The sequence below is a fragment of the Helianthus annuus genome, chromosome 3 (genome assembly GCF_002127325.2).
Source record: "Helianthus annuus cultivar XRQ/B chromosome 3, HanXRQr2.0-SUNRISE, whole genome shotgun sequence".
Classification (NCBI taxonomy): Eukaryota; Viridiplantae; Streptophyta; class Magnoliopsida; order Asterales; family Asteraceae; genus Helianthus; species Helianthus annuus.
Window position 1 is genome coordinate 70,718,383 of NC_035435.2, and position 26,330 is coordinate 70,744,712.

Below are 26,330 nucleotides of genomic sequence, written 5' to 3' on the forward strand. Positions count from 1 at the left end.
ATCGTGCATCGTATAGTTCCGTTCATGAACCTTGAGTTGACGAGAGGCGTAGGCAATAACTTTATCCCGCTGCATCAATACACAACCAAGCCCCTGTATCGACGCGTCACAATAAACCACGAAGTCATCCGTGCCCTCTGGCAATGGGAGAATAGGTGCGCTGCAAAGCCTATCCTTTAAGTACTGAAAAGCCGTTTCTTGTGTATTACCCCAACGATAGGTAACACCTTTCTGTGTCAACATAATAAGCGGCTGTGCGATCTTGGAGAAATCCTTAATAAATCGTCTGTAATACCCCGCCAAACCCAAGAATTGGCGTATTTCCGTTGGTGTACGCGGTGCAGGGCAGTTCCTGATCGAATCTACCTTGGATGGATCGACATGAATCCCATCCCTGTTCACCACATGGCCTAAGAAGTGGACTTCACGAAGCCAGAAGTCGCATTTAGAAAACTTTGCGTACAATTGCTCCTTTCGAAGAAGTTCCAAGATAAGACGTAATTGCTGCTCGTGCTCCTCCTAACTCTTGGAGTAGATCAGAATGTCGTCGATGAAGACAATGACGAACTTGTCAAGATAAGGTTTGCACACCCTGTTCATAAGATCCATGAAGACTGCAGGCGCGTTCGTAAGCCCGAATGGCATAACAAGAAACTCGTAATGGCCGTAGCGAGTTCTGAATGCTGTCTTGGAGACGTCCTCATCCCGGACTCTCAGCTGATGGTAACCTGACCTTAGATCAATCTTGGAGTAGTAACTCGACCCTTGCAACTGGTCGAATAAGTCGTCAATACGAGGAAGAGGATAGCGGTTTTTCACTGTGACCTTGTTCAGTTCACGGTAGTCGATGCACATCCTGAAGGTGCCATCCTTCTTTTTCACGAATAATACTGGAGCTCCCCAAGGCGAAGAGCTTGGACGAATGAAGCCCTTATCCAAGAGCTCTTGTAGTTGCTTTGACAGTTCCTCCAGTTCAGTTGGTGTGAAACGATACGGTGCGTGAGCTATAGGTGCTGTCTAGAACTATAGGAATGAGGTCGATAGGAAGCGTCTGACCAGCGAGGATAAGATTACAATCCTGAACTATGTGTGGCCTCTAGGCTTTTACCATTAGCTAATACTACGACAGGTTTGGTGTTCAAGGTAGTTGGTGCACATTTTAACATCTGACTAACTTTCAAGGACATATAATTGGTATCCACACCCGAATCAAACAAGACAGTAACATAAAAGTCGTCGAGAAGAAACTTACCCATTATTACGATATGATCATTCCTTGGGTCACCCTGACCAATCAGGTACACGCTGCCCCGGCGTCATGGTTTCCATTGCTTCCCCCAACGCTATCCCCGTTGTCGTCCCTGTTTCCATGGTCGTGGTTCTGAGTCTGGTCCTGGTTTAATTGAGGGCAATCGCGTTTAAAATGACCTTCAGCCCCACACTGGAAACATCCCCCATTCCCACGCTGTGGCTGCTGCTGTGGGTTCTGTGGAGCTGGTAATTGCAGTTGCTGGTTCTGTGAAGGTTGAGGCGGTCGTTGTTGTTCTTGAGTTACAGGACGTGAGTTTCGACAATCCTTAGCTTCATGACCAATCTTGAGACATCTCTGACATCGTTCCTTGCGACACCGTCCACTGTGGTGTCTGTTGCACCTGTTACATAGTGGGTGAATTCCACGATATCCACCCTGCCCCTGGTTGCCTGAAGAGTGCTGACTGGGACTCTGATAACTGTCAGTCTTTCGCTGCTGAACCTGTGACTGAACTGAAGCTGATCCCTTGCTGGAATCCCCATCCCATTTTCTTTTGTTGTCACTGGGAGTAGCAAAAGTAGTGACAGCAGTAGTGGTAGCACGGATGCGTTTTGGCAGCTTGTTCTGATCCACTGCCTGATCTGTGAGACGGTGAACAAGACGAGTGACTTGCTGGATAGTACCAAGGTTAACTGCGGTCAATTGACTCTGAATTTCGGGCACCAGACCCTTGAGATACAGTTCGATGCGTTTGGTGGGAGGGTCTACCATAGTAGGACAAAATGTGGCTAATTCATTCGATCTCTTCGTATAAGCTTCAATTTCAGACCCCACCATCTGTAGGTTGAGGAACTCTACCTCTAGTTTGTGGATGTCTTCTCGACTGCAAAACTCTTCTTTAATTAGGTCCTTGAACTCATTCCAGGGAGTGGCATTAGCAGCCGCCAGTCCTAACATTTGAACCTGTGCTTCCCACCAAGTTAATGCAGCACCTTCGAGTGTTCCAGTAGCAAACTTTACTCTACGTGACTCAGGGCAATCATGCACCTCGAAGTCAGTTTCGAGCCTCTCGAACCAGTGGAGGAGTCCAACCGCTCCTTCAGTGCCACTAAATGTGCTAGGACGACAATCCATAAAGTTCTTGAAAATGCACACAGGTTGCTGAACGTGTTGACCTAATGTGTAAGAACAGAATGAGGTCAAACATAAGAGTTGATTAGGAACGTAGGATCTAAAGATCCTAGAATGAGTTACGACTGCAGGGTATACTTCTTGCGTTTGCAGCTGCAAGTGCCGCAGCAACTTGTTCATTAACGAAAGCCGTCAACTGGGCTTGTGTCATGTTAATTCGTCCGGCCATTGATCTTCACATCAAAGGCAACATATGTGAGAAAGGTTCGCGAATAGTGCGATGACAGAAGAGTGTAAGCACATAGGTGTTCTCAAGTAATAACAAGTAATGAGCAGTGTAATCTAGGCATACTACAAGCAAAGTTCTATGCAATTCTAGCATGCAGGCAATAAACATAAACCTTATTACCTAGTATGTTGAGTATTGCACGTGGAGCGAAGCGTCGTTGTGGATCGTTGAGAGCACTGTTCTGGTTATAGTCTGGTTTTAATAAAAAAAAAAACGTTTTCCCCATATTAAAACCAAGTTCTCTATAACCAATGGCTCTGATACCAATCTGTCACACCCCCAAAATCCACCTGCGGAGTATCACCGCTTGGGAGCGTGTCATGACCAGGATCAAGCCACCAATCATATAGAACCATGTATAAAGTAAAAGTAATTGTATTAAACCAAACCCATCCATACGAAAGGTGTTCCAAAACATAAGTATCATATCAAAGTTTAGCGGAAGCAAATGCATAACAGCCCAATCATAAATAAAGTGTGTATTTGTCAAAATGTTCAAATCAAAGTAAACACGATCCTTGTCCACAACGACTGCGCCTCCCTGTGCAAGCTCCAAGTACCTAACGTCCTGGAAGGCATGTAACAGAGGATCAACAACTAGTTGAGTGAGTTCACAGAAAGTAAATGCGTAATAGTAAGTTCATGAGTATCAGGTGGCTCTACTGGGCCGATATTGGTTTCTATTGGTGGGGGCTTCCCATGTTATTTATCCACTAGACTATGCGTAACCATAAGTGTTCTTCACAACCGAGAACAGTAGCGCGTATGGGGTTTACGTAGGTTTTACGTAAGTATCCTTCACAACCGAGGATAGGAGTACGCGGGGGTTTACTTAGGTTTTACGTAAGTGCCTGACACAACCGAGGCAGTAGTGAGTATAATAAGTTCACGTAGGTTTTACGTGAGTATCCTTCACAACCGAGGATAGCGAGTGGCATAAGTATACGTAGGTTTTACGTATGTGTCCTGCACAACCGAGGACGATGGTATGGTAGTCTAGTAGTAGTGTATGTACGAATCTCGTCAATCACATTCCTTTAATCCCATTCCCAAGCCCTTGGGAATCCCATGCCTTAGTAAGGGTGTGAACTCACCTTGGTTTGCTCGGTATGCTAGGTTATGCACTCACAAGTAATCAGTCAAGTCCTATTGTATGCACGTATAATAAATCAGTTCAAGTTTGGAAAGTTTCACGTGCAATTTAATTCCATAGAGCATGTTTGACAATCGATATCATGCATCATTCATCAGTTAATCACATTCGTACAAAATCCACGTTTCACATAAGGGCTTTCTCAATTTAATCTAATCATATCATCCGCACTAAACTGGATTAATGCACTTTGCATAGTTCACATGCATAACAGAGTTAAATCAGAACCATATTATAGTTAATTCACGCAAAGTGATTATCATGCGGAGTTAATCGTATTTAACATACATAGCATATTTAACAGCGTTAGTGGCTTAACAACGTAACCTTCATATCTTAACACATTCAACATGTTATGACATACACTCATAGCTTCAATTTAAATCAACACACAAGTCGGACAGGGCCTTGCCCTTAAAACTCGGACAAGAAGTGAGGGGGGGGGGGTTTAAAGCTCGGATCATGGGGGTTTGGGATCAAAAGTCGGACACAAGGGGGTGGGGGCTCAAAAGGTCGGACAAGAGGGATCAAAACTCGGACATGGGGTCTTGGGGTTAAAAGTCGGACCCCCTTTGTGTAGCCCCCAAAACTCGGACAACATGCTTGACAAGAAACTCAGACCACAAAGTGAGTTAAAACTCGGACCTGACCCTTGTTAATCAGAAAAACTCGGATACATAACCATCCTAAAAATCGGACCCTTTATTTACAATTCAAAAGTCGGATTTTCTAATACAAATTCACACTTATTTCTCTAGCACCATTGGGCCGAAGCCACAGCCAATGGCTTTGGTTGACCGCCCACCCCACCAATCACATTACCTCACCCTAATCAACATAACAGCAACATCACAACACTTATATCTGTCATGAAACTTTAATTTAATCATTCAATCCTAGTAACCCTAATATACTAGACGAAAAAGATAAAGTGATCACATGCACTAGCTGACAATTCTTAAGTTATCACATGCAAGACATTGAATTCGGTTGTGCCAATCAGCCATATATAATCATTAATGTGCCAATTATCAATCCAACATCATAATGTTTAGCATTATCATCAACAGACTCATGTAATCATTCTATTGGACCTCTACTCAACTATTACATCAAGTTGTATCACCATTCATAACAGTCATGTTTCAATCCTAAGCATATAGCCGAACACATCATCATACGATACATAACAAGCATATGGCATAATCATACGTCTATATATACATACTCGTTAAATCAGATTGCAGGTAACAAGGTTAGCAATTAGGGATCATTATAAACGAGAATCGGACTTGTATACAAGAATTAACACACGAATCTACTAACCCCAATTACACTGAGATGATGTCCTCGAAGAGATCCGGAGAGGTGCTGCCGTCGCACACTTGGTAGGGGAAAGAAGAAAATAGGGTTTGTTCCAAAAGACATCCCATCTACGTACATGCTAAATGTGAACAAAGTTTGGGCCAGTTGCAACACAACAGTCTTGGGCCGGTTGTAATCGCTCAACACAACAGTGAATTGGGTCGGATATTATCACAATACGGACATGTGTTACAAGCGGGTTTCAGGTATACGGTCCGGTCCTGATTTGCTAACGAAGCCCACTAACTAAAGTTCACTTCCTAATCCCGTTTATTAACCCTTACACATATATAATCTATATATCATGAATAGCACGTATGTTGCATCTCAAATAATATAAAACACACTTGCAAATTAAATACAAGGTTAAGTCAGACAAGTCAAACAAGTCAAACAACTACACAGTCAAAGTCAACGCGCATTAAATGCGAAGGTGAAAGTCGGAAACTCGAGTTGTCACAATACGGGGACGGAAGAGAAGTCACCACCGGTTCGTGGTATTGGGTTGCGAGTGACAAATATTGAGGGCAATAATCGGATTCCTAGGAGGGGTATGTACTCAACTAATACTAGTTCGGTTATTGATGGTTTGCTTGAAATATCTAAACCGGTAGAATTGCATGCTGATCCTGCATGTGGAGTGAATTATGCGGCGGCAATGGGAGCGTCCCATGCAAACCCTAATTCGGCTGGTAAAGGGGTAACAATCAATCCGGTTGATTCTAGGGCTGCTCATGTTTTTCAGGGATCTTTTACTGGTCAGGGAAGTAGTTCTACCCCTAAGTCTTATGCGGATTCGGTCGCAGCCAGTAGTGTTCAGAAAGTTAACTTCCGTTCGTTGGCTAGTTCGGCTGTGCATGAAGGATGTGACGTCGTCCTCCCCAAAGAATCCGTCCGAACCGTGCAGGAGAAATTGTCTAACACTATTTACGGGTATTTTTTAGGGGACCGGGTTGCCTTCCCGGTTGTTGATTATTTTGTTAAGGTTAATTGGAAGAAGTATGGATTGCAGAAGTCGATGATGAATGCCAATGGTTTCTTCTTCTTTAAGTTTAACGATGAAGGTGGGATGTTGAATGTCCTCAAAGATGGGCCATGGATTATCAGGTCGCAACCGTTGTTCCTTAACACATGGACTCCTACGACCAAGCTAGAGAAGAAAGAAGTTAAGAAGGTGCAGGTTTGGGTTAAAATTCATGAGGTTCCTATTGCGGCATACACGGAAGATGGCCTTAGTCTGATAGCTACAACAATCGGGGAGCCAAAGATGCTGGATTCGTTTACAACTTCTATGTGTACCGATTCGTGGGGCCGTAGCAGCTATGCTAGAGCGTTGGTGGAAATTTTAGCTGATAAGGAGTTTCGTGAAGAGATTACTATGGCGATACCTGAACCGGAAGGGGAGGGTTTTATTAAAGAAACTATGTATGTGGAATATGAATGGAGTCCGCACCGTTGCCCTACATGTTGTGTTTTTGGTCATGCGGTTGATACGTGTCCAAAAAGGACGGTGAAAATTGTTAGGAAGGATGTGCCAAATCGTAATATTCAAAAGAATACGCAAATAAAAAAGGTTCCGGTTGTTGATCAGGATGGGTATACTGAAGTTCATGGAAAGAAAGTCGCTAGAAAAATGGGTATTCCGGTGAACAAACAGAAAAGCAAATTCGAATATCGGCCGGTGGTTTCAAAACCTCAGCCGAAAGGTCATAACGGGTCTTCTTCGTTGCCTATTAAACTGAATAACCCTTTTGATGTGTTAAACCAAGTTGATTCGGGGGAAGGTACAAGCAAGAAATCTACGGCTACGGGCCTGGAGGATTCGGAGGATGAGGTTGAAGAAGTATATAATGAAATGGATGTTTTTATGCAGCAAGGGACGCGAAAGAAACAGAGCAAACAAGGGGCAAGCACTCCTTCTCAGGTAGTTGCTGATGATTAGTCTCGCGGTTTGGAATATAAGGGGGTTGAACCGCCCGCTTAAACAAATGGAGGTTCGGCAGGCTGTGAAGGATTATAAGTTGAGTTTGTGTGCTATTTTAGAGTCCCATGTAAATGTGGCTAATTTGGCGAGTGTGTGTAAGTCCGTGTTCCGCTCGTGGGATTGGACTTCGAATGGTGGTTGTTGTGACAAAGGTACTAGAATCATAGTTGGATGGAATCCGGCCATTTTTGATGTGATGATTTTGGCTCAGTCGGCTCAGGTTATGCATCTTCAGCTCGTGTTTAAATTGGATAAAAGGAGGGTCTTTTGTTCTATTGTTTATGCTGCCAATTATTATGTGACCCGTAGGGATTTGTGGCACCAGCTTTCTATGCACAAAACTCTAGTTGCGGATAGTCCGTGGTTTATTATGGGTGATTTTAACTCGGCGCTGAATATAGAGGATAGTTCTATGGGCACGTCTTCTTGTTCTATTGGTATGAGGGAGTTCCAATCGTGTGTAGATGACATCGAAGTGGTTGATATTAATCGGTCAGGTATTCACTTTACTTGGAACCAAAAGCCAAAGCAAGGGGTTGGATTACTAAAGAAAATTGATCGGGTGATGGGGAACACTCCTTTTCTAGCTGAATATCCGAACTCGGTGGCTATTTTCAAGCCATATCGGCTTTCGGATCACTGCCCATGTATTTTATCTATTCCGGAAGCTATGAAACTGAAACCGAGGTCTTTTAAGTTCGCTAACTTTCTGGTTTTTAAACCAGAATTCTTAGAGATTGTCACTAAATGTTGGGACACTCATGTTGATGGTGTGCACCAGTTTCGAGTCGTAAAAAAACTACGCTTGATGAAAAACCCGCTAAGGTCGTTGCTTTTTAAACAAGGAAATCTCCATAAGAAAGTCGATAGCCATAGATTGAAGTTGGATGTGATTCAACAAAACATGGATCAGGACCCGTCTAATGTTGATATCCGTGCTGATGAGGCTTCAACTAGCCGTGATTTACAGGCGGCTTTATTAGATGAGGAGCGCTTCCTGAAACAAAAATCGAAAGTGGATTGGTTAGCTGCTGGTGATATGAACACGACATTCTTTCATTCTTCTTTGAAAGCCTGAAACCATTTTTACAGAATAGAGGTTGTTACTGATTCGGGTGGTATTCTTTATGAAGGTGACATGGTTTATAAAGCGTTTGTTCAGCACTATGAAAAGTTCTTTGGTTCTCAAGGAGATATATCGCTTGAGCCGACTCCGGATTTATTCCCGAGAACGTTATCTCATAATGTGGCGTCTAATATGGTTCGTCAGGTAACGACGGAGGAGATCAAAAAGGCAATGTTTTCTATTGGTAACAACAAAGCCCCTGGGCCGGATGGGTACACGGCAGCCTTCTTTAAAAGTGCTTGGTCTTCAGTTGGTAATGATGTTTCTAATGCGATTAAGGATTTCTTTGAAACGGGTAACCTGCTCCGGGAATTGAATCATACGCTCATTGTTCTCATTCCAAAGGTTTCGACCCCTATGCTTGTTACTGATTTTCGTCCGATTGCTTGCTGTAATGTTTTTTACAAATGTATCAATAAGATTGTTGCGGACAGGATTAAAGGTGCCCTTAATGATATTGTTAGTATCAACCAATCGGCCTTTGTTCCTGGTCGGAAAATCTCGGATAATATTCTTTTAACCCAAGAGTTAATGCATAATTATCATAGAGATGTAAACATGCTGTGGCCGTGTTCTCTCTCTCCTTTAGGCGATTTTGTTCATCTTTTCTTCTCGATTTTCCCTTGTTTTTTCTTGTGATCTTATGTATAACAGTCTGTGATTGGATCTTGTTCTTCCAAGAATCCATAACGAACTCGTTAGCATTAGTGATCAATTAAGAATTAGGGTTTTTTCGTTTGTCTTCTCACAATCGCCGCCCTAGTAATATATTCTGATACCCTAATCTATTAATCTGGTTGCTATTGATTGCGGTTAACTGAGTTTAATTTAGCTAGATTGATGACACTAGTTTAATCGATCAAGGGTTGAGGTTTTGTTCTAGGGTTTAAAGGATTACGGGTTCTATTTTCTTGAGTTTGCGGATTCTTGTTCTTTTGGAAAAGTTTTCACATTTTCGGCTGATTAGGGTTTTTGTTTTGTGAAGTTTTTTCTCTTCTCAATTTCGGCTTCTGATTCTTTGTGATTGTTTCCTTATTGTTGGCCGATTAGGGTTTATTGGATAGTTTGTGCTATTGTCGGCTGGTTAGGGATTTTCTTTTGCATGCATGGAGGGTGAAAGTGACGGGGTGAAACCTTTGGATCAACATTCTCCTGGGATTGATGATAACACACCTCCGGTTCGTGGGATTGGTCTGCGAGTTACAAATATTGAGGGTAATCCGATGATGCCGAGACGTGGTGTGTACTCTACTAGTAATGTGTCGGTCATAGATGGGTTGTTTGAAATTTCAAAACCTGTGGATTTGGATGGTACGTGGGGATATGGAGGAGGGTATTCGGCTGCTAACATGGATAGCCAAGCGAACCCCAGCTCGAGCAACGTGGTCAATGATGCTTCCATATTTTCGTATGCTGACAAAGTTAAAGTGCAGAATTCGCTGAAAAGGGAGGTTAATTTCCGAAAGCTGGATGCTACAGAGACGGTACAGGATGCTGATGTGCTTATTCCTCGTGAGGTAATCAAAAAGGTCCAGGACAAATTTGAAAATGTTTTATATGGATATTTCTTGGGCAATCGGCTTCCATTTCCTGCTGTGGAATACTATGCAAAAGATGTTTGGTCTAAACTTGGGTTTGCCAAGATTATGATGAATTCTGATGGATTCTTCTTTTTCAAGTTTGACTCTAAGGAGGGGATGATGAAAGTGCTTGAAGGAGGGCCATGGTTAATTAGAAAGGTTCCTCTTTTCTTGAATGTTTGGTCGCCTTCGGTCAACCTCAGAAAGGAGTGTATTAAATCGGTTCCGGTTTGGGTAAAACTCCATAATGTTCCTATTGCTATTTACACGGATGATGGGCTGAGTTTATTAGCGTCTAAGTTGGGTACTCCTAAACGGTTGGATGGCTATACGGCTGATATGTGTGTAGATAACTGGGGGAGAAGTAGTTTTGCCCGTGCTTTAATTGAGATTAGTGCGGATAATGATTTAAAGGACTATATTACGGTTGCAATTCCGAAACTTGAGGAGGATGGCTATATTACTGAAAAGGTGAAGGTTGAATATGAATGGAAGCCTCAGAGATGCTCGGTTTGCTGTGTCTTTGGTCATAGTGATCAATCTTGTCCTAAGAATGTTGCTCCAAAAGCTAAGCAGGTTGTCATTGATGATGAGGGTTTCATAACGGATGAGAGGAAAACGGCTAGAAAAGGGGTTATGCAAAAGAAACAGAGGGCCAAATTTGTGTATAAGCCGAAAATAGGAAGCTCGGGTGCTAGCACGTCGGGTACGAAGAATGATAAGCCGGATTCTAATGTGAGTGCCAATGTGGCAACCAAAAACTCTTTTGAAGCTTTGTCTAAGTCAGACGGGGATGCGGATATCCCTCTTGCTAATGTGAAATCTACGGGGCCAAAGGTGGTTGTTCCTAATAGACCGAGTGAGGGTTATGTGGAAGAGATTGTAGAGGTGGTGCCTACGGAAATGTCGAAATTTATGAGTAATACTTCTTGTGGAAACAATGCTGAGGGGGCAAGCACTCCCGGGTTTACGGATTTAAATGGATAGTTTAGCTGCTTGGAATATTAGGGGCTTGAACCGGCCCCTTAAACAAGCTGAGGTTCGGGTTCTTATTGCTGAAAACAAGTTAAGTATTTGCGCAGTGTTAGAATCGCATATCCATGTTAATAAGTTATCGGATATTTGTAACAAAGTCTTTAGGAGCTGGAGTTGGACATCTAATGGGGGGTTATGTTCCAGAGGTACTAGAATAATTCTTGGGTGGAATGCAGATGTGGTGGATATCATGGTTATCTCGCAATCGGACCAGGTGATGCATACCCAAATTCTGATTAAAGCTGACAATAGAGTTTTTTTCTGCTCTTTTGTTTATGCTGAAAACAAGTACCATGATCGTCGAGCACTTTGGGAGGATCTATGCAATTTTAATGCTTTGGCTCATGTGAAGCCATGGATTGTCATTGGGGATTTTAATGTTGCTCTCAATATGGAAGATTGTTTATCTGGCCTTCTAACCATTCTATTGGCATGAGGGAGTTCTATGATTGTGTTAAGGAGACTGAATTACTTGACATTCCGAGCCATGGCATCCACTATACGTGGAACCAAAAGCCTAGAGAGGGTATTGGAGTCATGAAGAAGTTAGATCGTGTTATGGGAAATCTTAAGTTCCTGGATCTGTTTCCGAATGGTTATGTGCTTTTTAAGCCGGCTCGAATATCGGATCATTCCCCTTGCATCTTGAAGTTATCATCGGCGGCCCGTACTAGACCGAAACCGTTCAAATTTCCTAATTTCATTGTTTCTAAAGCTGAGTTTAGGCAGGCTGTTTCGTGTGAATGGGCAAAGGATGTTCAAGGTCATTCCATGTTTGCTGTAGTGAAGAAGATGAGGAACTTGAAACCTATCTTTCGCAAAATCCTCTATCGGCAAGGTAACTTGCATGAAAGGGTTGCTAAATTGCGGCTTAAACTTGACCATGTTCAACATCAAGTGGATGTTAATCCCTTGGATATGTTGCTTCGGGACGAGCATGCCAAATGTCTTCGTGATTTTCAAACGGCTGCGTATGATGAGGAGTGCTTCCTTAAGCAGAAAGCCAAAGTTGAGTGGTTGTGTGCGGGGGATGCAAACACGAGGTTTTTTCATAAGTGTGTGCAAAGTAGGAATGCTAGGAATAAAATTTCGAGTATTCTGGATGTGCATGGGAACCGGTACGAGGGCGATCAAGTTCCAACAGCATTTCTTAATCATTATACGAACTTTTTGGGCATGGATGACCAGGTTGAGAATTTTGATCTTGGGGATTTATTTGTTAACACTCTGAATGACTTTTCTGCTAATCATATGGTTCGTTCGGTGACTCGTGATGAGGTTAAAAAAGCTATGTTTGGAATTGGTGAAAATAAGGCTCCAGGTCCGGATGGGTACACCTCGGCTTTCTTTAAACATTCTTGGGATGTGGTAGGTGATCAAGTTACGAACGCAGTTCTGGATTTTTTTGAAAATGGCCAAATGTTGAAGCAAATCAATCACACTATTATCGCATTAGTACCTAAAAAGGAATCCCCTAACACGGTGCTTGATTATAGGCCGATTTCCTGTTGTAATGTCCTCTTTAAATGCATAAGCAAGATTATTACGGATAGAATTAAGGGAAGCTTGGATGGCTTAGTCAGCATTAATCAATCAGCTTTTGTCCCTGGTCGTAAAATAACCGATAATATTCTTCTAACACAGGAGCTTATGCATAACTACCATCTTGATAGAGGCCCGGCTAGATGTGCCTTGAAGATTGATATCCAAAAGGCTTATGATACTGTCAACTGGTCTTTTCTTGAAGCTATCTTGGAGGGTTTTGGGTTTCATCGGAAAATGGTCATGTGGATTATGAAATGTGTGTCTACAGTGTCTTATTCTTTGAGAATCAATGGGGAGCTGCATGGGTATTTTAGTGGGAAGAGGGGTCTTAGACAGGGTGACCCATTGTCTCCATACTTATTCACCTTGGTCATGGAAGTCCTATCTCTCCTTCTTCAGCGTGCGTCGATGGTTGGCTCAGGTTTTAAATTTCATGCGCATTGTGCCAAACAAAAGATTGTTAATGTGTCTTTTGCTGATGATTTATTTATATTTGCTCATGCTGATTGTCTCTCGGTTAAGCTGATAAGGGACGCTCTTCATAGGTTTACGATGATATCGGGTTTGGTTCCAAGTGCTCCAAAAAGTACTATCTTTTTTTCCAATGTTCCTTCCCATACAAAGGATCAGATTTTGAGGTTAATGTCGTTCCAGGAGGGTTCCCTCCCTGTCCGTTATCTTGGAGTGCCGCTTGTTTCTTCAAGACTTGCATACAGTGACTGTAAAATTCTGGTTGAAAGGGTTCAAAGGAGGATTGATAATTGGGTGTCTAAGTCGTTATCTTTTGCGGGGAGGCTCCAGTTGATTAATTCGGTCATATCCGCTATGTATTCTTATTGGGCCTCAGTTTTCATGCTTCCGGTCAGAATTGTTAAGGAACTTGAAAAATGTATGCGTCGGTTTCTATGGAATGGTGGGGTTCAGGGTCCGGTTCGTTCTAAAGTGGCTTGGAAGGATATTTGCTTGCCTAAGTCGGAAGGAGGTTTGGGTATTCGGAGTGTCATGGAGGTTAATAAATCGCTGATTTCTAGCCATGTTTGGAGTATCATCAATAATCGGCGCTCTTTGTGGGTTTCATGGATTCATTCTTACAAGCTTAAAGGCTCTAGTTTTTGGGAGGTTAAATGCTCAGCTAGTCTGAGTTGGGGTTGGAGAAAGATCCTTGCGCTTCGAGATCAGATTCGGCCTTATGTTTGGAAGTCGATTCAAAGCGGTCGACAAACAAATGCATGGAGTGATAACTGGAGTTCTTGCAGCCTGCTCCGTTCCTTTATATCGCCTAGGCGTATTGCCAATGCAGGTTTCAACCTGGGCACGACGGTTGCGGAATTAATCGATGCTAATGGTCATTGGAAATGGCCACTGGCTTGGTATGATCTATTCCCGGTGCTAATAAATATTCCAGCTCCCACTTTAGTGGAGGATGTGGCTGATCGATCTTGCTGGAAGGATTATGAGGGTAATCTACAACAATTTCACTCCTCTCAAGCTTGGAACTCTTTTCGGTTGAGAAATGATAAAGTTGCTTGGGTTGATGCGGTGTGGTTTAGCCAGTGTATCCCTAGACACTCGTTTCATGTTTGGCTAGTTATTAATAACAAGCTAAAGACGCAGGATAGGATGTCCATCGGGGAAGCGGGTAGTGCCACTAATCTTATTCTCATGTGTTGCCCGCTATGTTCTTATGATCGCGATTCTAGGGATCATCTCTTCTTTCAGTGTCCTTATGCCTCTGAGGTTTGGGAAACAGTTAGAGAATGGGTTGATATGGGGAACGTCAATAACACATGGGGATCAGTTATGGACTGGATGGAGAACAGCGCTAGCTCGAGACAACTTGGCGGGATTGTGTGTAAGATTCTGTTAGGGGCTGCTACCTATTTCATATGGCAAGAAAGAAATAATCGGCTATTCTCGAGCCTTCAGCGGTCCCCGGCTATTCTTTCGCAAGTCATTATTAATTCTGTTAGGCTGAAGATAATGGGATTCAGGATTGCGAAGCACCCGGACCACACGAAGATCCTTGACCGATGGCAGATTTCGAAGAAGGATATAATGGCGGACCCGGGCTAAGGAGGAACTGGATTGTTTTTTTGGTTTTAATGTTTAGCTTGTGGTAGTGTTTGGTCGGGTTGTTATCTTGGTTGTGTTTGTTTTCTTTCTGGTCTTGGTTGTTTGGTTCTCTAGTCGGGGTATGCCTTGGCTAGTAGTGTGTGTCTAGTCCTTGACACACCCTGTTCTTTTATTGGTTATTTATAAAATTCACCGGGGTAATCCCTTTACCCAAAAAAATTATCATAGAGATGTGGGTCCTCCTAGGTGTGCGTTTAAAGTCGATATTCAGAAAGCTTACGATACTGTGGATTGGGGATTTCTGAAAAGTGTGTTGATTGGGTTTGGATTTAACATCAAAATGGTGGAGTGGATTATGGTATGTGTCTCTACTACCTCATTCTCGGTTTGTGTTAATGGCTCGGTGCATGGTTTTTTCAAAGGAAAACGTGGGTTAAGGCAGGGTGATCCAATGTCCCCATATTTATTTACTTTAGTTATGGAGGTCTTAACGAGTATTTTGCAGCATTCGGTTCGAATTGATTCTTCGTTCAGGTTTCATAATAGATGCGAAAGGCAGCGGATTATTAATCTTTGCTTTGCAGATGACTTGTTTCTTTTCGCTAGAGGGGAAGTTGATTCGGCTCACTGTATTATGTCCTCTCTCTCGAGGTTCACTAAGATGTCGGGGTTGGTGCCTAGCAACCAGAAAAGCACGGTTTTCTTTTGCAACGTAAAAATCATACTAAACAAGCTATTTTGGATATCATGCCTTTTAAGGAAGGAAAGTTGCCTGTCAAGTATTTGGGGGTTCCTCTGGTTTCGGCTAAGCTTGGTTACAATGACTGTCGAGTGCTAGTGGAGAGATTAGAAAAACGTATCATGCACTGGAGAAATAAGCTTTTATCGTTCGCGGGAAGACTTCAGCTTACTAATTCTGTACTATCTTCGATGCATATTTATTGGTCCTCGGTTTTTATCTTGCCGGTTCGGATTATCAAGGACCTTGAAGCTAAAATGAGAAACTTTCTATGGTCTCAAGAGTCTGCATTCAGTAAAGGTAAGTCTAAAGTTTCTTGGAAATTGGTTTGTACGCCTAAATATGAAGGGGGCTTGGGAATTAGACGTGTTGGGGATATGAACAAAGCGCTGATGACGTCTCACATTTGGAGCATCGTTTCCAAGCGGGATTCTTTGTGGGTTGATTGGGTGCACTCGTGTCGTTTAAAGGGCAAGAGTTTTTGGGTTTGCAAAACGCCTGCAAATAGCTGTTGGTCGTGGCGAAAGCTCTCTCAGCTGGGGCCGTTGGTTAGAAAACATATTTGATCGGATGTAGGTAATGGTGCTACTACTTCAGCTTGGTATGATAACTGGACCGTCTTGGGGCCTTTGGCCGATTTTCTTTCGGCTAGAGTTATCACTGATGCTGATTTTAGGTTGGAGGATTCGGTTACTGATGTGTATTCGAATGGTGGTTGGAGATGGCCTTTGGCTTGGAGGGATTTATTCCCTGTTCTTATTCAGATTGATCAAGTTCTATTGGATCCTTTGAAAAATGATAGGCTGCTATGGAAGGATGGTAATGAGCTTAATGGGTTTTCGTCTTCTGGGGTTTGGCACTCGTTGCGTCATAGGGAGCCGGAAGTTGATTGGTGCAATATTGTGTGGTTCGCCCAGTGTATTCCGAGGCACGCCTTCATGATGTGGTTGATTATGAAACATAAGCTCCTTACGCAGGATAAAATTCTGCAATGGGATATGTCTCGTAGGAAAAACATGAATATGATGTGTTGCTTATTGTGCTTTGAGAATTTTGATTCTCAACCACACCTGTTCTTTGAATGCAAGTACTCTTCTCAGGTGTGGACGCAAATTCGGGATCGGGGGGGGGGGGGGGATGAACTCGGTCAGCCCGAAATGGTCTGAGATTGTTGAATGGCTTTGTGCTCGTAGTCATCATAAGAGGGCTGATATTTATGTTGCTAAGCTTCTCGTTGCGGCTACTGCATATAATATTTGGCAAGAGAGGAATGCAACGTTGTTTAAAAATCAATTGAGACCTCCTGAGACGGTTAGTGATGTTATTATCAAAACAGTGCGATACAAGTTGATGGGAGCAAAGTTGAAGGATACCGTGAGGGTGCGAAAGATTCTTGAAGAATGGGAGATCCATGCGGATGAAAAAGGCGATGATGGGGGCTGATTAGCTGTTTTGGTTGTTTATTATCTAGAGTTTAGTCTAGTTGTCGGTCCATGTTTTTGGTTGTCTGTGTTTTTGCTTTGGATTTTTGGATTTACTTTCATGAGGCATGTCTCATGATTGAACTAGTGTAGACTCTCTACACTACTTGTGTTTTTTTGGTTGTGAATATATAGAATCACCGGGGTAACCCTTTACCAAAAAAAAAGTACACCTTGATCATCATGAAAATGGCTTGAAAATGAAGATGATCTTGCTTGTTCTTTCAAAAATAGTGAAGGAAGTTGAGAGCTTTTGTGTGTGAAAGGTAAGGTGTAAATTATGAGAAATGATTCTAGTTAGCTTAGAAAGTAAGTTGTAAAAAGTCTCTAACACCATCCACTTGCAAAGTAAAGTAAATATCCAGATATTTTTGGCAGCAACTTGGTGATGTGGGTCCCACATGGGGCGGCCCACATAGGGGGGGGGGGTCTTGTTTTGTGAAAAGATTATAAGTGTTTCAAGTGTTAGAAATTTTAGGTGAAATGTTAGGAAACTTGTATGTGTAAGTGTTTAAATGTTAAGAAGGTGTTAAGTGACTATTACTAGACCATAATGATCCAAATAATACTAGATGGTCACTAAAAAAAGATCCGATATTGTTCGGATATTCGTTTCGAAAGGTTTCGGTTAGATGTTATTTGAACGCTAAGTTGTGTAACTTGTGTGAATTGATGTAGATATTGGTTCGGATGGTACCCGAAGGTATCCTCATATGAATTCTATGTTAAACTGCACCTTTATATGTTGTATAAATATTAAATGGCTGATTTCTGCAGAATTTCTGCGGAAAAGTGTTGAAATTGTCACTTTTAGTGCTTTTCGGCTAGTTTTTAGTCTTATCGGACTTCGGAAAGGCTTTAAATCAGACCCTTGCATTCCTAGTTAGGGTTTAATATATATTAGATGTTGGATTTTCGTCTGAGTCCTAAAGATGTCGTTTAGATGGTTTCTGTGGATCCTGCGTTTTCGTCAGAATACTAGTTTACTAGGTGCTTTTCTAGTAGTTTCGATGCATTGTTTAAACTGTTTCAAATGTATTCAATAAAAATGAATCATGTGCATCCTAAGTAAGTAAGTATTCCATGAGTATTCTAAGTGTATATTACAAAATACGCAGTTCGGGTGTTCAAAATGCATAAAAATGTAGCTAAAATGAGTATTTTAAGTGTAAGAAAGTTACCGTAAAGTGGCAGTTGTCACATTCTCCCCCTGTTATTGAGAATTTCATCCCGAAATTCAAGCTGAGTCATTCTTTGCAGGAGTATTCTCGAACAGGTGGGGGGTATTTTGGTTTTGATTTGTTTTTCACGTTCCCAAGTATACTCGGGTCAGTGTCGAGAGTTCCATCGTACTTTTATTACTTTGATATGACTCCTCCGTGTTTTCTAGATCTTCCAATCCGTGACCTCAACAGGTTCTTCAGTGAATTGGAGTTTGTCGTCAATAGGAACCTTATCTGCCGGGATGATAACTGTCTCTTGCGTTGGACTCTTCTTAAGATTTGACACATGAAACGTGTCGTGCACACTACAAAGTTCCTCTGGTAACTTCAGCTTGTAGGCAACGGTGCAAAACTTTTCTAAGATTTCAAATGGTCCTACATATCGTGGGTTAAGCTTTCCACGCATACCGAACTTTGCTACGCCCTTTGTCACACCCCGACCACGTAGAACATACAAAACGTGGCGGAAACGTCGGGGAGTGTTGTAACAGAATCAATTGTTTCAAATCAATGGCAAATGAAGTTTCGTTTTATTAATCAAACATGAAAGTTTACATTGTTTTATACAAGAACCAAAGAGTACATAACATAATTTAACTAGTTCTTGTCTCGTTTTAAGTCACTAAGGCACAGGTCCGCCTAAGTATGTCTTGATAAGTCCTATGCATCATCTCCTGAAAACATATGTGAAAATAGGTACGTCAGCATAAAAATGCCTGTGAGATACATTGGTTTTGTGAAAACGGAATTCATGACTTATGTTTGAGAAAATGTTTAGTCATGAACCTTGTATTTTGCTTTGTCTTGTAAATCCTTTGAAAAACGATAAGATCAGATGATATGTATAAATAAGAGAACACTGTATGGTTAAACGGATAACCATGTAAAATGAGTTTGTATAAGATAAGTCGTTTGTAAAACAATGTCTCGTGAAAAGTGTGTTATTTGTATAAAATGTCATATGTCTCAAATTGAAATGATTCAAATAACGCTACTATGTGTAATACCATACAAACACTTATATATAGGAAGTACCAGCGGCGTATCCACCATGCTTGTATCATATTACACACGCCTCGTTACTTAATCACTTACTCAAACCAAACCATCAGGATGAAATGTTTAACAATTGTGGAAATGTTTATGTATAGTCAAATGTCTATTGTCAAATGTAAATCATGTCAACGGATACAACTGGTTTACACGGTTCAATGGTTACAAACGGTTCATATAATCGAAGGGTTAAGACGGTTCACATGGTCAAATGGTTACAACGGTTCAAAATGTAGTATAATGTGTTCATATGCTGGATGAGCATATGCAACAGAAATGCAATGTAAGGCAATGTACTAACTACGCACACAATGGGCATACATAGCATGTAATGTAAAGCAATGTACTAAGTAAGCACATAATGGGCATACATAGCATGTAATGTAAGGCAATGTACTAAGTACGCACATAATGGGCATACATAGCATGTAATGTAAGGCAATGTACTAAGTACGCACACAATGGGCATACATAGCATGAAATGTATTGTAAAGTGATGTGCTAAGTATGCACACAATGGACATATATAGCATAAACACAATGAAATCATATACTAAATATGTACTATCGAACATAGCAAGTATATGGTACGATTAGCATTAAACCCTCTCTCTCTCCTTTAGGCGATTTCTTGTTCTTCTCCATGAATCCTTCAGTTTTTCTTCGTAATCTTATGTATAACAGTCTGTGATTATTGTTTTGTTTTCAAAACAGTATAACGAATCTGTTAGCATTTGTGATCGATCCAAAACTAGGGTTTTTTCTTCTTTCATTCAAATCGCTGCCCTAGAAACTTATTCGATTCTCTGATTTATTACCCTGGTTGTTATTGATTGCGGTTAGCTGTGACTAATTTAGCTAGATTGATAACTCTGGGTTAATCGATTAAGGGTTGAGATTCGTTTTTTTAGGGTTTAAAGGATTAGGGTTTTTGAGTTTCTTGTTTTTCGGCCGACGTGTTCTTTGCATGGTTTTCTGTTGTTTTGGTAATTGAGAGAGTTGTTTCTAATTGTTATGGATGATCGAAAGAAACCTGATGGCAATGCGCAAGATGGTAGATTCAAGCCGCCATTACCGTATCAAGGATTAGCTAGCCGTGTAGTGAACATCGAAGGGAATGTTTTCGCTCCTCGTAGGGGTATTGTTTCGAACAATCAATCTGAACCGAAAAAGATTAATGTAATAGATGAACTGTTGAAGGTAACTCAGCCAGTAGTTAACGAGTATGTAACCCCTGATGTATCCCATATTGAGCCGATTAGGGCTGATGTCAGCGAAGCCGGAGATGTTAATCAGGTTAAGCCGATTTCTTATGCTGACTCTTTGAAGATTCAGAACCCTCCTAAGATTAACTTCAGGTCTCTAGCTAGTTCCATGCAGCATGATGATTGTGATGTCGTTTTACCGGTAGAATCGGTTAGGGTTGTGCAGGATAAGTTAGCGAATACTTTGTACGGGTATTTCTTGGGAGACCGCATTGCTTACCCTGTAGTGGAATTTTTTGCTAAAAATAACTGGAAAAAGTATGGTCTGCAGAGGTCAATGATGAATGCAAATGGCTTCTTCTTTAAGTTTGCTGATCGGAAAGGTATGGAGGATGTACTGGCTTCGGGTCCATGGATAATAAGGTCACAACCTTTCTTTCTTCAGGAATGGAGCCCGTCTACAAAGCTTGAAAAGAAGGAGGTTACTAAAGTTCAGGTATGGGTTAAAATCCATGAAGTTCCTTTAGCTGCCTACACGGAGGATGGTCTTAGTATGATTGCAACTGCTATTGGAGAGCCTAAGCTCCTTGATTCTTATACTACCTCGATGTGTGTGGACAACTGGGGTCGTAGTAGTTTCGCTAGAGCTCTTGTGGAGGTGTCGGCTGAAAAGAATCTTAAGGAGGAAATCACTATGGCTATTCCTAAGCTGAATGGGGAAGGTTTTATGAAAGAGACATTGTATGTTGAATATGAATGGAACCCACTCCGGTGCTCGGCGTGTTGTGTCTTCGGGCATTCTGATGATACGTGCCCTAAGAAGCCAGCGGTTCATGCTCATACGGCTAGTCAAAAGGGGAGTAGACAACCTGGTAACCATGGCAAATCACAAAGGAAAGCAGCCCCTAAAGTTGATGATGATGGATATACGGATGTTCCTCTTAAAAAGATGGCAAGAAAATCAGGTATCCCGATTTCTAAGCCCAAACCAAAGTTTGAGTATAGACCGATTAGTAACAAGCAGATTCAGGGTTTACATACAAACTCGGATAACGTTGGTAGTAGCAAGAAATCTGATAATTCGGGGGTCCTCGTGTCTCGTAATCGGTTTGATGTTCTAAGTGGTGAAGTTGGGGAATCTAGCGGTACGGCTAGGAGAGTAGATGATGGAGCGGAATCTTCGGATGATGAAGAGGTGATAGAGGTGTACAATGAGACGAATGATTTCCTTAAAGTCGATCCAAGCAACGATATTCATAAAAAAGGGGCAAGCACTCCTTCTTCAGGGGGTCTTAATGATTAGTTTGGTTGTTTGGAATATTAGGGGGTTGAACCGCCCGCTAAAACAAAATGAGGTTCGTCAGGTGGTCAAAGATAACAAGTTAACTTTATGTGCGATTCTTGAGTCTCATGTGGGTTTGGATAATCTTCAGAAGGTTTGCAAAGCTGTTTTCCGTAGATGGGATTGGACTTCAAATGGGGGTTGTTGTAATAAAGGAGCTCGGATTATTTTGGGATGGGATCCCTTGGAGGTCGATGTTATGGTTCTGTCGATGTCAGCTCAAGTCTTACATATTCAGGTTTTTTGTAAGGCTAATAATCGTATGTTCTTCTGCTCCCTTATATATGCTGCGAATTATTATGTTGATCGGAGGGATCTTTGGCAGAGTTTACGTGTGCATAATGGTCTCGCTCATGATAAACCGTGGGTGATAATGGGAGATTTCAATTCAGCCTTGAATACTGAAGATAAGTCTTGTGGCTCTTCATCTGTTACATCTAGTATGCGTGAGTTTAAAGACTGTCTTCAAGAGATTGAAGTTTTCGATATAAACCGGATAGGACTACATTTCACTTGGAGTCAAAAGCCCAAAGAAGGTATTGGTTTGTTGAAAAAGATTGATAGAGTGTTGGGCAATGCTTCATTCGTTGGTGCCTACCCGGAATCGGTTGCCATTTTCAGGCCCTATGGTATCTCGGATCACTGTCCTTGTATCTTAAAGCTTTTCTCGGCTGGTAAATCTAAACCAAAACCTTTCAAGTTTGCAAACTTTCTGGTGCATAAGCCGGGTTTCTTGGATATTGTTAAATCTAAATGGGATGTGCACATTAATGGAGTTCATCAGTTTCGAGTTATGAAAAAACTCACGCTTATGAAATCTTCGCTTCGTGTCCTCTTGTTTCAACAAGGTAATCTTCACGAAAAGGTAGAGAATCTGCGTGCCAATCTTGAGGGTCTTCAGCATGATATTGATATGGATCCCCTAAACGATGGTTACGGGCCCAAGAAGCGGCTATCCAAAAGGAGTTTCAGGAGGCTTTGCTTGATGAGGAAAGATTCCTCAAGCAGAAATCTAAAGTGGAGTGGCTCCGTGCGGGTGATGCTAATACGGCTTATTTCCATTCGTCCCTAAAGTGTAAAAACCATTTTAAGCGTATTGATGTGATATCGGATTCGAATGGCAACACTTATGAAGGGGATAATGTGGCTGCGGCTTTTGTCAGTCATTATGAGCAGTTTTTGGGGTGTGCGGGTCAGATTTCTTTACAGCCATCTCCGGATATTTTCACTAACAAGCTGGATTCTGATTCTGCTAATCATATGACGCGTCCGGTTACATTGGAGGAAGTTAAATCAGCTATGTTTTCGATTGGGAATGATAAAGCCCCTGGTCCTGATGGCTACACGGCTGCGTTTTTTAAAGGTTCTTGGCAGATTGTGGGGAGTGATGTTTCAAATGCTGTTCTTGACTTTTTCAACACTGGTAATCTGCTGAAGCAACTCAATCATACGTTAGTCGTTCTGATTCCAAAGGTATCGTCTCCGACTAGAATTACTGACTATCGTCCTATTTCCTGCTGTAATGTCATTTTTAAATGCATTAGCAAAGTGCTAGCAGATAGGCTGAAAGGTTCTTTAAGCAAGATTGTGAGCATAAACCAATCAGCTTTTGTTCCTGGTCGGAAAATTTCGGATAATATCCTTCTTACGCAAGAATTGATGCACAATTACCATCGCCATTTTGGCCCTCCTCGATGTGCGTTTAAAGTTGATATCCAGAAGGCTTATGATACGGTAGATTGGGGTTTTCTTAAGAATGTTTTACTCGGGTTCGGTTTTAACGACATTATGGTCAACTGGATCATGTTATGTGTGTCTACGGCCTCCTATTCGATATGTGTCAACGGGAATATTCATGGTTATTTTCAGGGGAAAAGAGGGTTAAGGCAAGGTGATCCTTTATCCCCTTATCTTTTCACTCTCGTGATGGAAGTTTTGACGTGTATTCTCAATCATGCTACAAGGATTGATTCGTCCTTCAGGTTTCATAATAAATGTGAAAAGCAGCGTATTGTTAATCTTTGTTTCGCGGACGATTTATTCCTATTTGCTAGAGGTGATGTGAGTTCGGCTAGATGTATTATGTCTTCGCTCACGAAGTTCACTCGAATGTCGGGGCTGATTCCGAGTGCGCAGAAAAGTACAGGATTTTTTTGTAATGTGCCGAATAATGTTAAAAGGGAAATCTTGTCTATCATGCCTTTCGTGGAGGGTTCGTTGCCGGTAAAATATTTGGGGGTTCCACTTATTTCTTCTAGACTCTTGTACAAGGATTGTAGTGTTCTTGTGGAGCGTCTTGAAAATCGGATAGATAATTGGAAGAACAGAATGTTATCTTTTGCAGGCAGGTTGCAATTAATCATTTCCGTCCTTTCGGCTCTTCATGTGTATTGGTCTTCGGTTTTTATTTTACCAGCTAGAGTCATTAAGGAGTTGGAATCAAAAATGCGTAATTTCCTTTGGGCTCAATCGCCTTCTCAGCGGGGTAGGGCGAAAGTATCTTGGAGTTCGGTTTGTGTGCCTAAACATGAGGGAGGTTTGGGTATTCGTCGGATCGCAGATGTAAATAAAGCTCTCATGGTGTCGCATATTTGGAGCATTCTAAGCAACCGTAATTCGCTTTGGGTGGCTTGGATTCACTCTTATCGTTTAAAAGGTCGGAGTTTTTGGGATCATAGGGTTCCGACTTCTTGCTGTTGGAGTTGGAGGAAGATATCTCAACTTAGGCCTTTAATTAGACAGCATGTTTGGTCTCAAATTGGGAACGGTAATAACACTTATGCTTGGTTTGACTTGTGGAGTTCTATCGGTCCGTTATGCAATTTTCTAACTCCTAGAGTTATAATCAGAGAGGGTTTCTCGCTGAATGCTACAGTGGCGGATGTTCATACGGAGGGCTCCTGGTTATGGCCGGATGCATGGAGAGATACTTATCCGGTGCTTATACAATTAGATCTCATGCAACGGAACGTGAATAACCAGGATCGGCTGTTGTGGAGGGATGGTGACAAGCTTAGCGAGTACTCCTCTTCAGGGGTCTGGAATTCGGTTCGGGCTAGGGAGCAGGAGGTGAATTGGGCGAGTATTGTTTGGTTCTCTCAATGTGTTCCTCGGCACGCCTTTTTGATGTGGCTCATTGTTCGACGAAAGCTTCTAACTCAAGATAAGATCTTGCAATGGAGCTATCCCCGGAGAAAAAATATGAACATGATGTGCTGCCTCTTATGCTATGAAAATGTGGATTCGCATGATCACTTGTTTTTTAAGTGCAAGTTGTCCTCGGAAATATGGTGCACGGTCCGATCTAAAGTTGGTATGGATAGTGTTGAGCCGCGATGGACCGAGATTGTGGAATGGTTGAAGCATCGGTCGCGTTCGAAATCAGCGACAAACCTGCTGTGTAAATTGATAGTTGCAGCCTCTATGTATGTTATTTGGCAGGAAAGAAACAATCGTTTGTTCAAAAACCATGCGAGGCCTCCGGACATCATTTCTAAAGCCGTGATAGATAGTGTCAGATACAAGTTGATGGGGCTCAGATTCAAGAACACAACTAGAGTTCGGGAGTTGCTGGAAAAATGGGAGATTCATGATGCTGATTTACTTATGGAGAACGGTTAATTCATTTGGTCTAGTGTCGTGAGGGTCTAGATTGTGGTCTAGTGGTCGTTTTGCTTGGTTTGCTTTGTTTTCCTTGTTGGTTGTTTATTCTTGTTTACTTTCATGAGGGTATGTCTCATGACTGAACTAGTAAGGATGTTACCTTACTACTTGTTTTTGTTGGTTGTGAATATATAAAATCACCGGGGTAACCCTTTACCCAAAAAAACATAGCAAGTATATGATGTGAAAACATGGAAAGCATGAAAGTAACAGGTAGGCACATGTGTTTCACCCCAAAACAGTTTGGAAAACAGTAAAAGAGGGGTTCAATGTACTCACCTTAGGTTGCTTTGAATTCCTTGTGTAATAATCACACAATGCTAGAGATCACGGGATATCAAACGGCACCTAATAGGTAGCTATATTAATATACCGGACCAAAGTCGGAAGGATCGGATAGTATGCGGGTTCGTAATCCAAACGAGTATGGAGACTCGTGTAATATGGTCTAACAAAGCCTACATACTAAAATGAAACCTAACCTAAGTGCTTGCGACCCATTACGACCCGTTTTAGGTAGCTTATGCTGCCTTAACGCATCATTCGCGTATAACGCGTTTGGAACGCCTAACATCGTGACCACAAGGTATAACCTCGGAAGGTTACAGCTATGGTCACCTAATGTGTTTGGTCAGGTCCTAATGATCGACCAAATGGGTCGGGTTCGAAAGTATAAGCGATGGTTTAGATCGCTTACCTTACGACCCTATATAAGCACTATACTAAAAGTGACGAGCTAAGCATGTTAGAACATGCTTAACTAAGTTTAGAAAACAGGTTTGGCATCAAAACAAACGGCTTTGATGCTCACGAGTAGTTTGGTTACAAAATACGCAAGAATGCGCATTTTGGCCGAAACTACGACTCGTCACTGAGCCTAGATAACGTGGTAATCAGTAGGTATAGTCACTACGGACTATAACCATCGTGATCACGCTCACGTTATGAAGTTCCATGAACTTCGTGTTGACCATAGGCTGGTCACACAGAAAGTCAAACAAAACTTTGACTTTCGGACTCGAAAAGCGAATAAAAGAACGAAAGAACACTTACGAAGGGTCCCCGAATGCTAATCTAGATCAAAATGGCTC

General features: G+C 41.9%; 4 protein-coding genes across 4 annotated transcripts; all 4 read left to right on the plus strand.

Moving 5' to 3' along the window:
* Positions 1 to 5,743: 5,743 nt before the first annotated feature.
* On the plus strand, positions 5,744 to 7,132 carry LOC110931769. The gene has a single exon (XM_022175148.1). The coding sequence runs from the start codon at positions 5,744 to 5,746 to the stop codon at positions 7,130 to 7,132; it is 1,389 nt and encodes a 462-aa protein (XP_022030840.1).
* Positions 7,133 to 7,178: 46 nt separating this feature from the next.
* LOC110931768 lies at positions 7,179 to 8,252 on the plus strand. The gene has a single exon (XM_022175147.1). It carries the CDS (start codon positions 7,179 to 7,181, stop codon positions 8,250 to 8,252), a length of 1,074 nt encoding a protein of 357 aa, XP_022030839.1.
* A 7,028-nt stretch (positions 8,253 to 15,280) lies between these two features.
* Positions 15,281 to 16,715, plus strand: LOC110931767. The gene is made up of 3 exons (XM_022175146.1): positions 15,281 to 15,572; positions 15,849 to 16,179; positions 16,373 to 16,715. Exons 1-3 carry the CDS (start codon positions 15,281 to 15,283, stop codon positions 16,713 to 16,715), a joined length of 966 nt encoding a protein of 321 aa, XP_022030838.1.
* Positions 16,716 to 20,043: 3,328 nt separating this feature from the next.
* Positions 20,044 to 25,197, plus strand: LOC110931766. Its single transcript, XM_022175145.1, has 3 exons — positions 20,044 to 21,440; positions 21,559 to 22,424; positions 22,523 to 25,197. The coding sequence occupies exons 1-3, from the start codon at positions 20,044 to 20,046 to the stop codon at positions 25,195 to 25,197; spliced, it is 4,938 nt and encodes a 1,645-aa protein (XP_022030837.1).
* Positions 25,198 to 26,330: the final 1,133 nt, after the last annotated feature.

Coding starts and splice junctions, on each gene's coding strand:
- LOC110931769 (XM_022175148.1), top strand. CDS start 5,744: ATGTACTCAACTAATACTAGTTCGGTTATTGATGGTTTGCTTGAAATA.
- LOC110931768 (XM_022175147.1), top strand. CDS start 7,179: ATGGAGGTTCGGCAGGCTGTGAAGGATTATAAGTTGAGTTTGTGTGCT.
- LOC110931766 (XM_022175145.1), top strand. CDS start 20,044: ATGGATGATCGAAAGAAACCTGATGGCAATGCGCAAGATGGTAGATTC. Junction 21,441..21,558: donor GATGAAGAGGTGATAGAGGT/GTACAATGAGAC, acceptor TTGGAATATTAG/GGGGTTGAACCGCCCGCTAA. Junction 22,425..22,522: donor TGTCCTCTTGTTTCAACAAG/GTAATCTTCACG, acceptor TACGGGCCCAAG/AAGCGGCTATCCAAAAGGAG.
- LOC110931767 (XM_022175146.1), top strand. CDS start 15,281: ATGCCTTTTAAGGAAGGAAAGTTGCCTGTCAAGTATTTGGGGGTTCCT. Junction 15,573..15,848: donor AGAGTCTGCATTCAGTAAAG/GTAAGTCTAAAG, acceptor GATCGGATGTAG/GTAATGGTGCTACTACTTCA. Junction 16,180..16,372: donor GATTGGTGCAATATTGTGTG/GTTCGCCCAGTG, acceptor TACTCTTCTCAG/GTGTGGACGCAAATTCGGGA.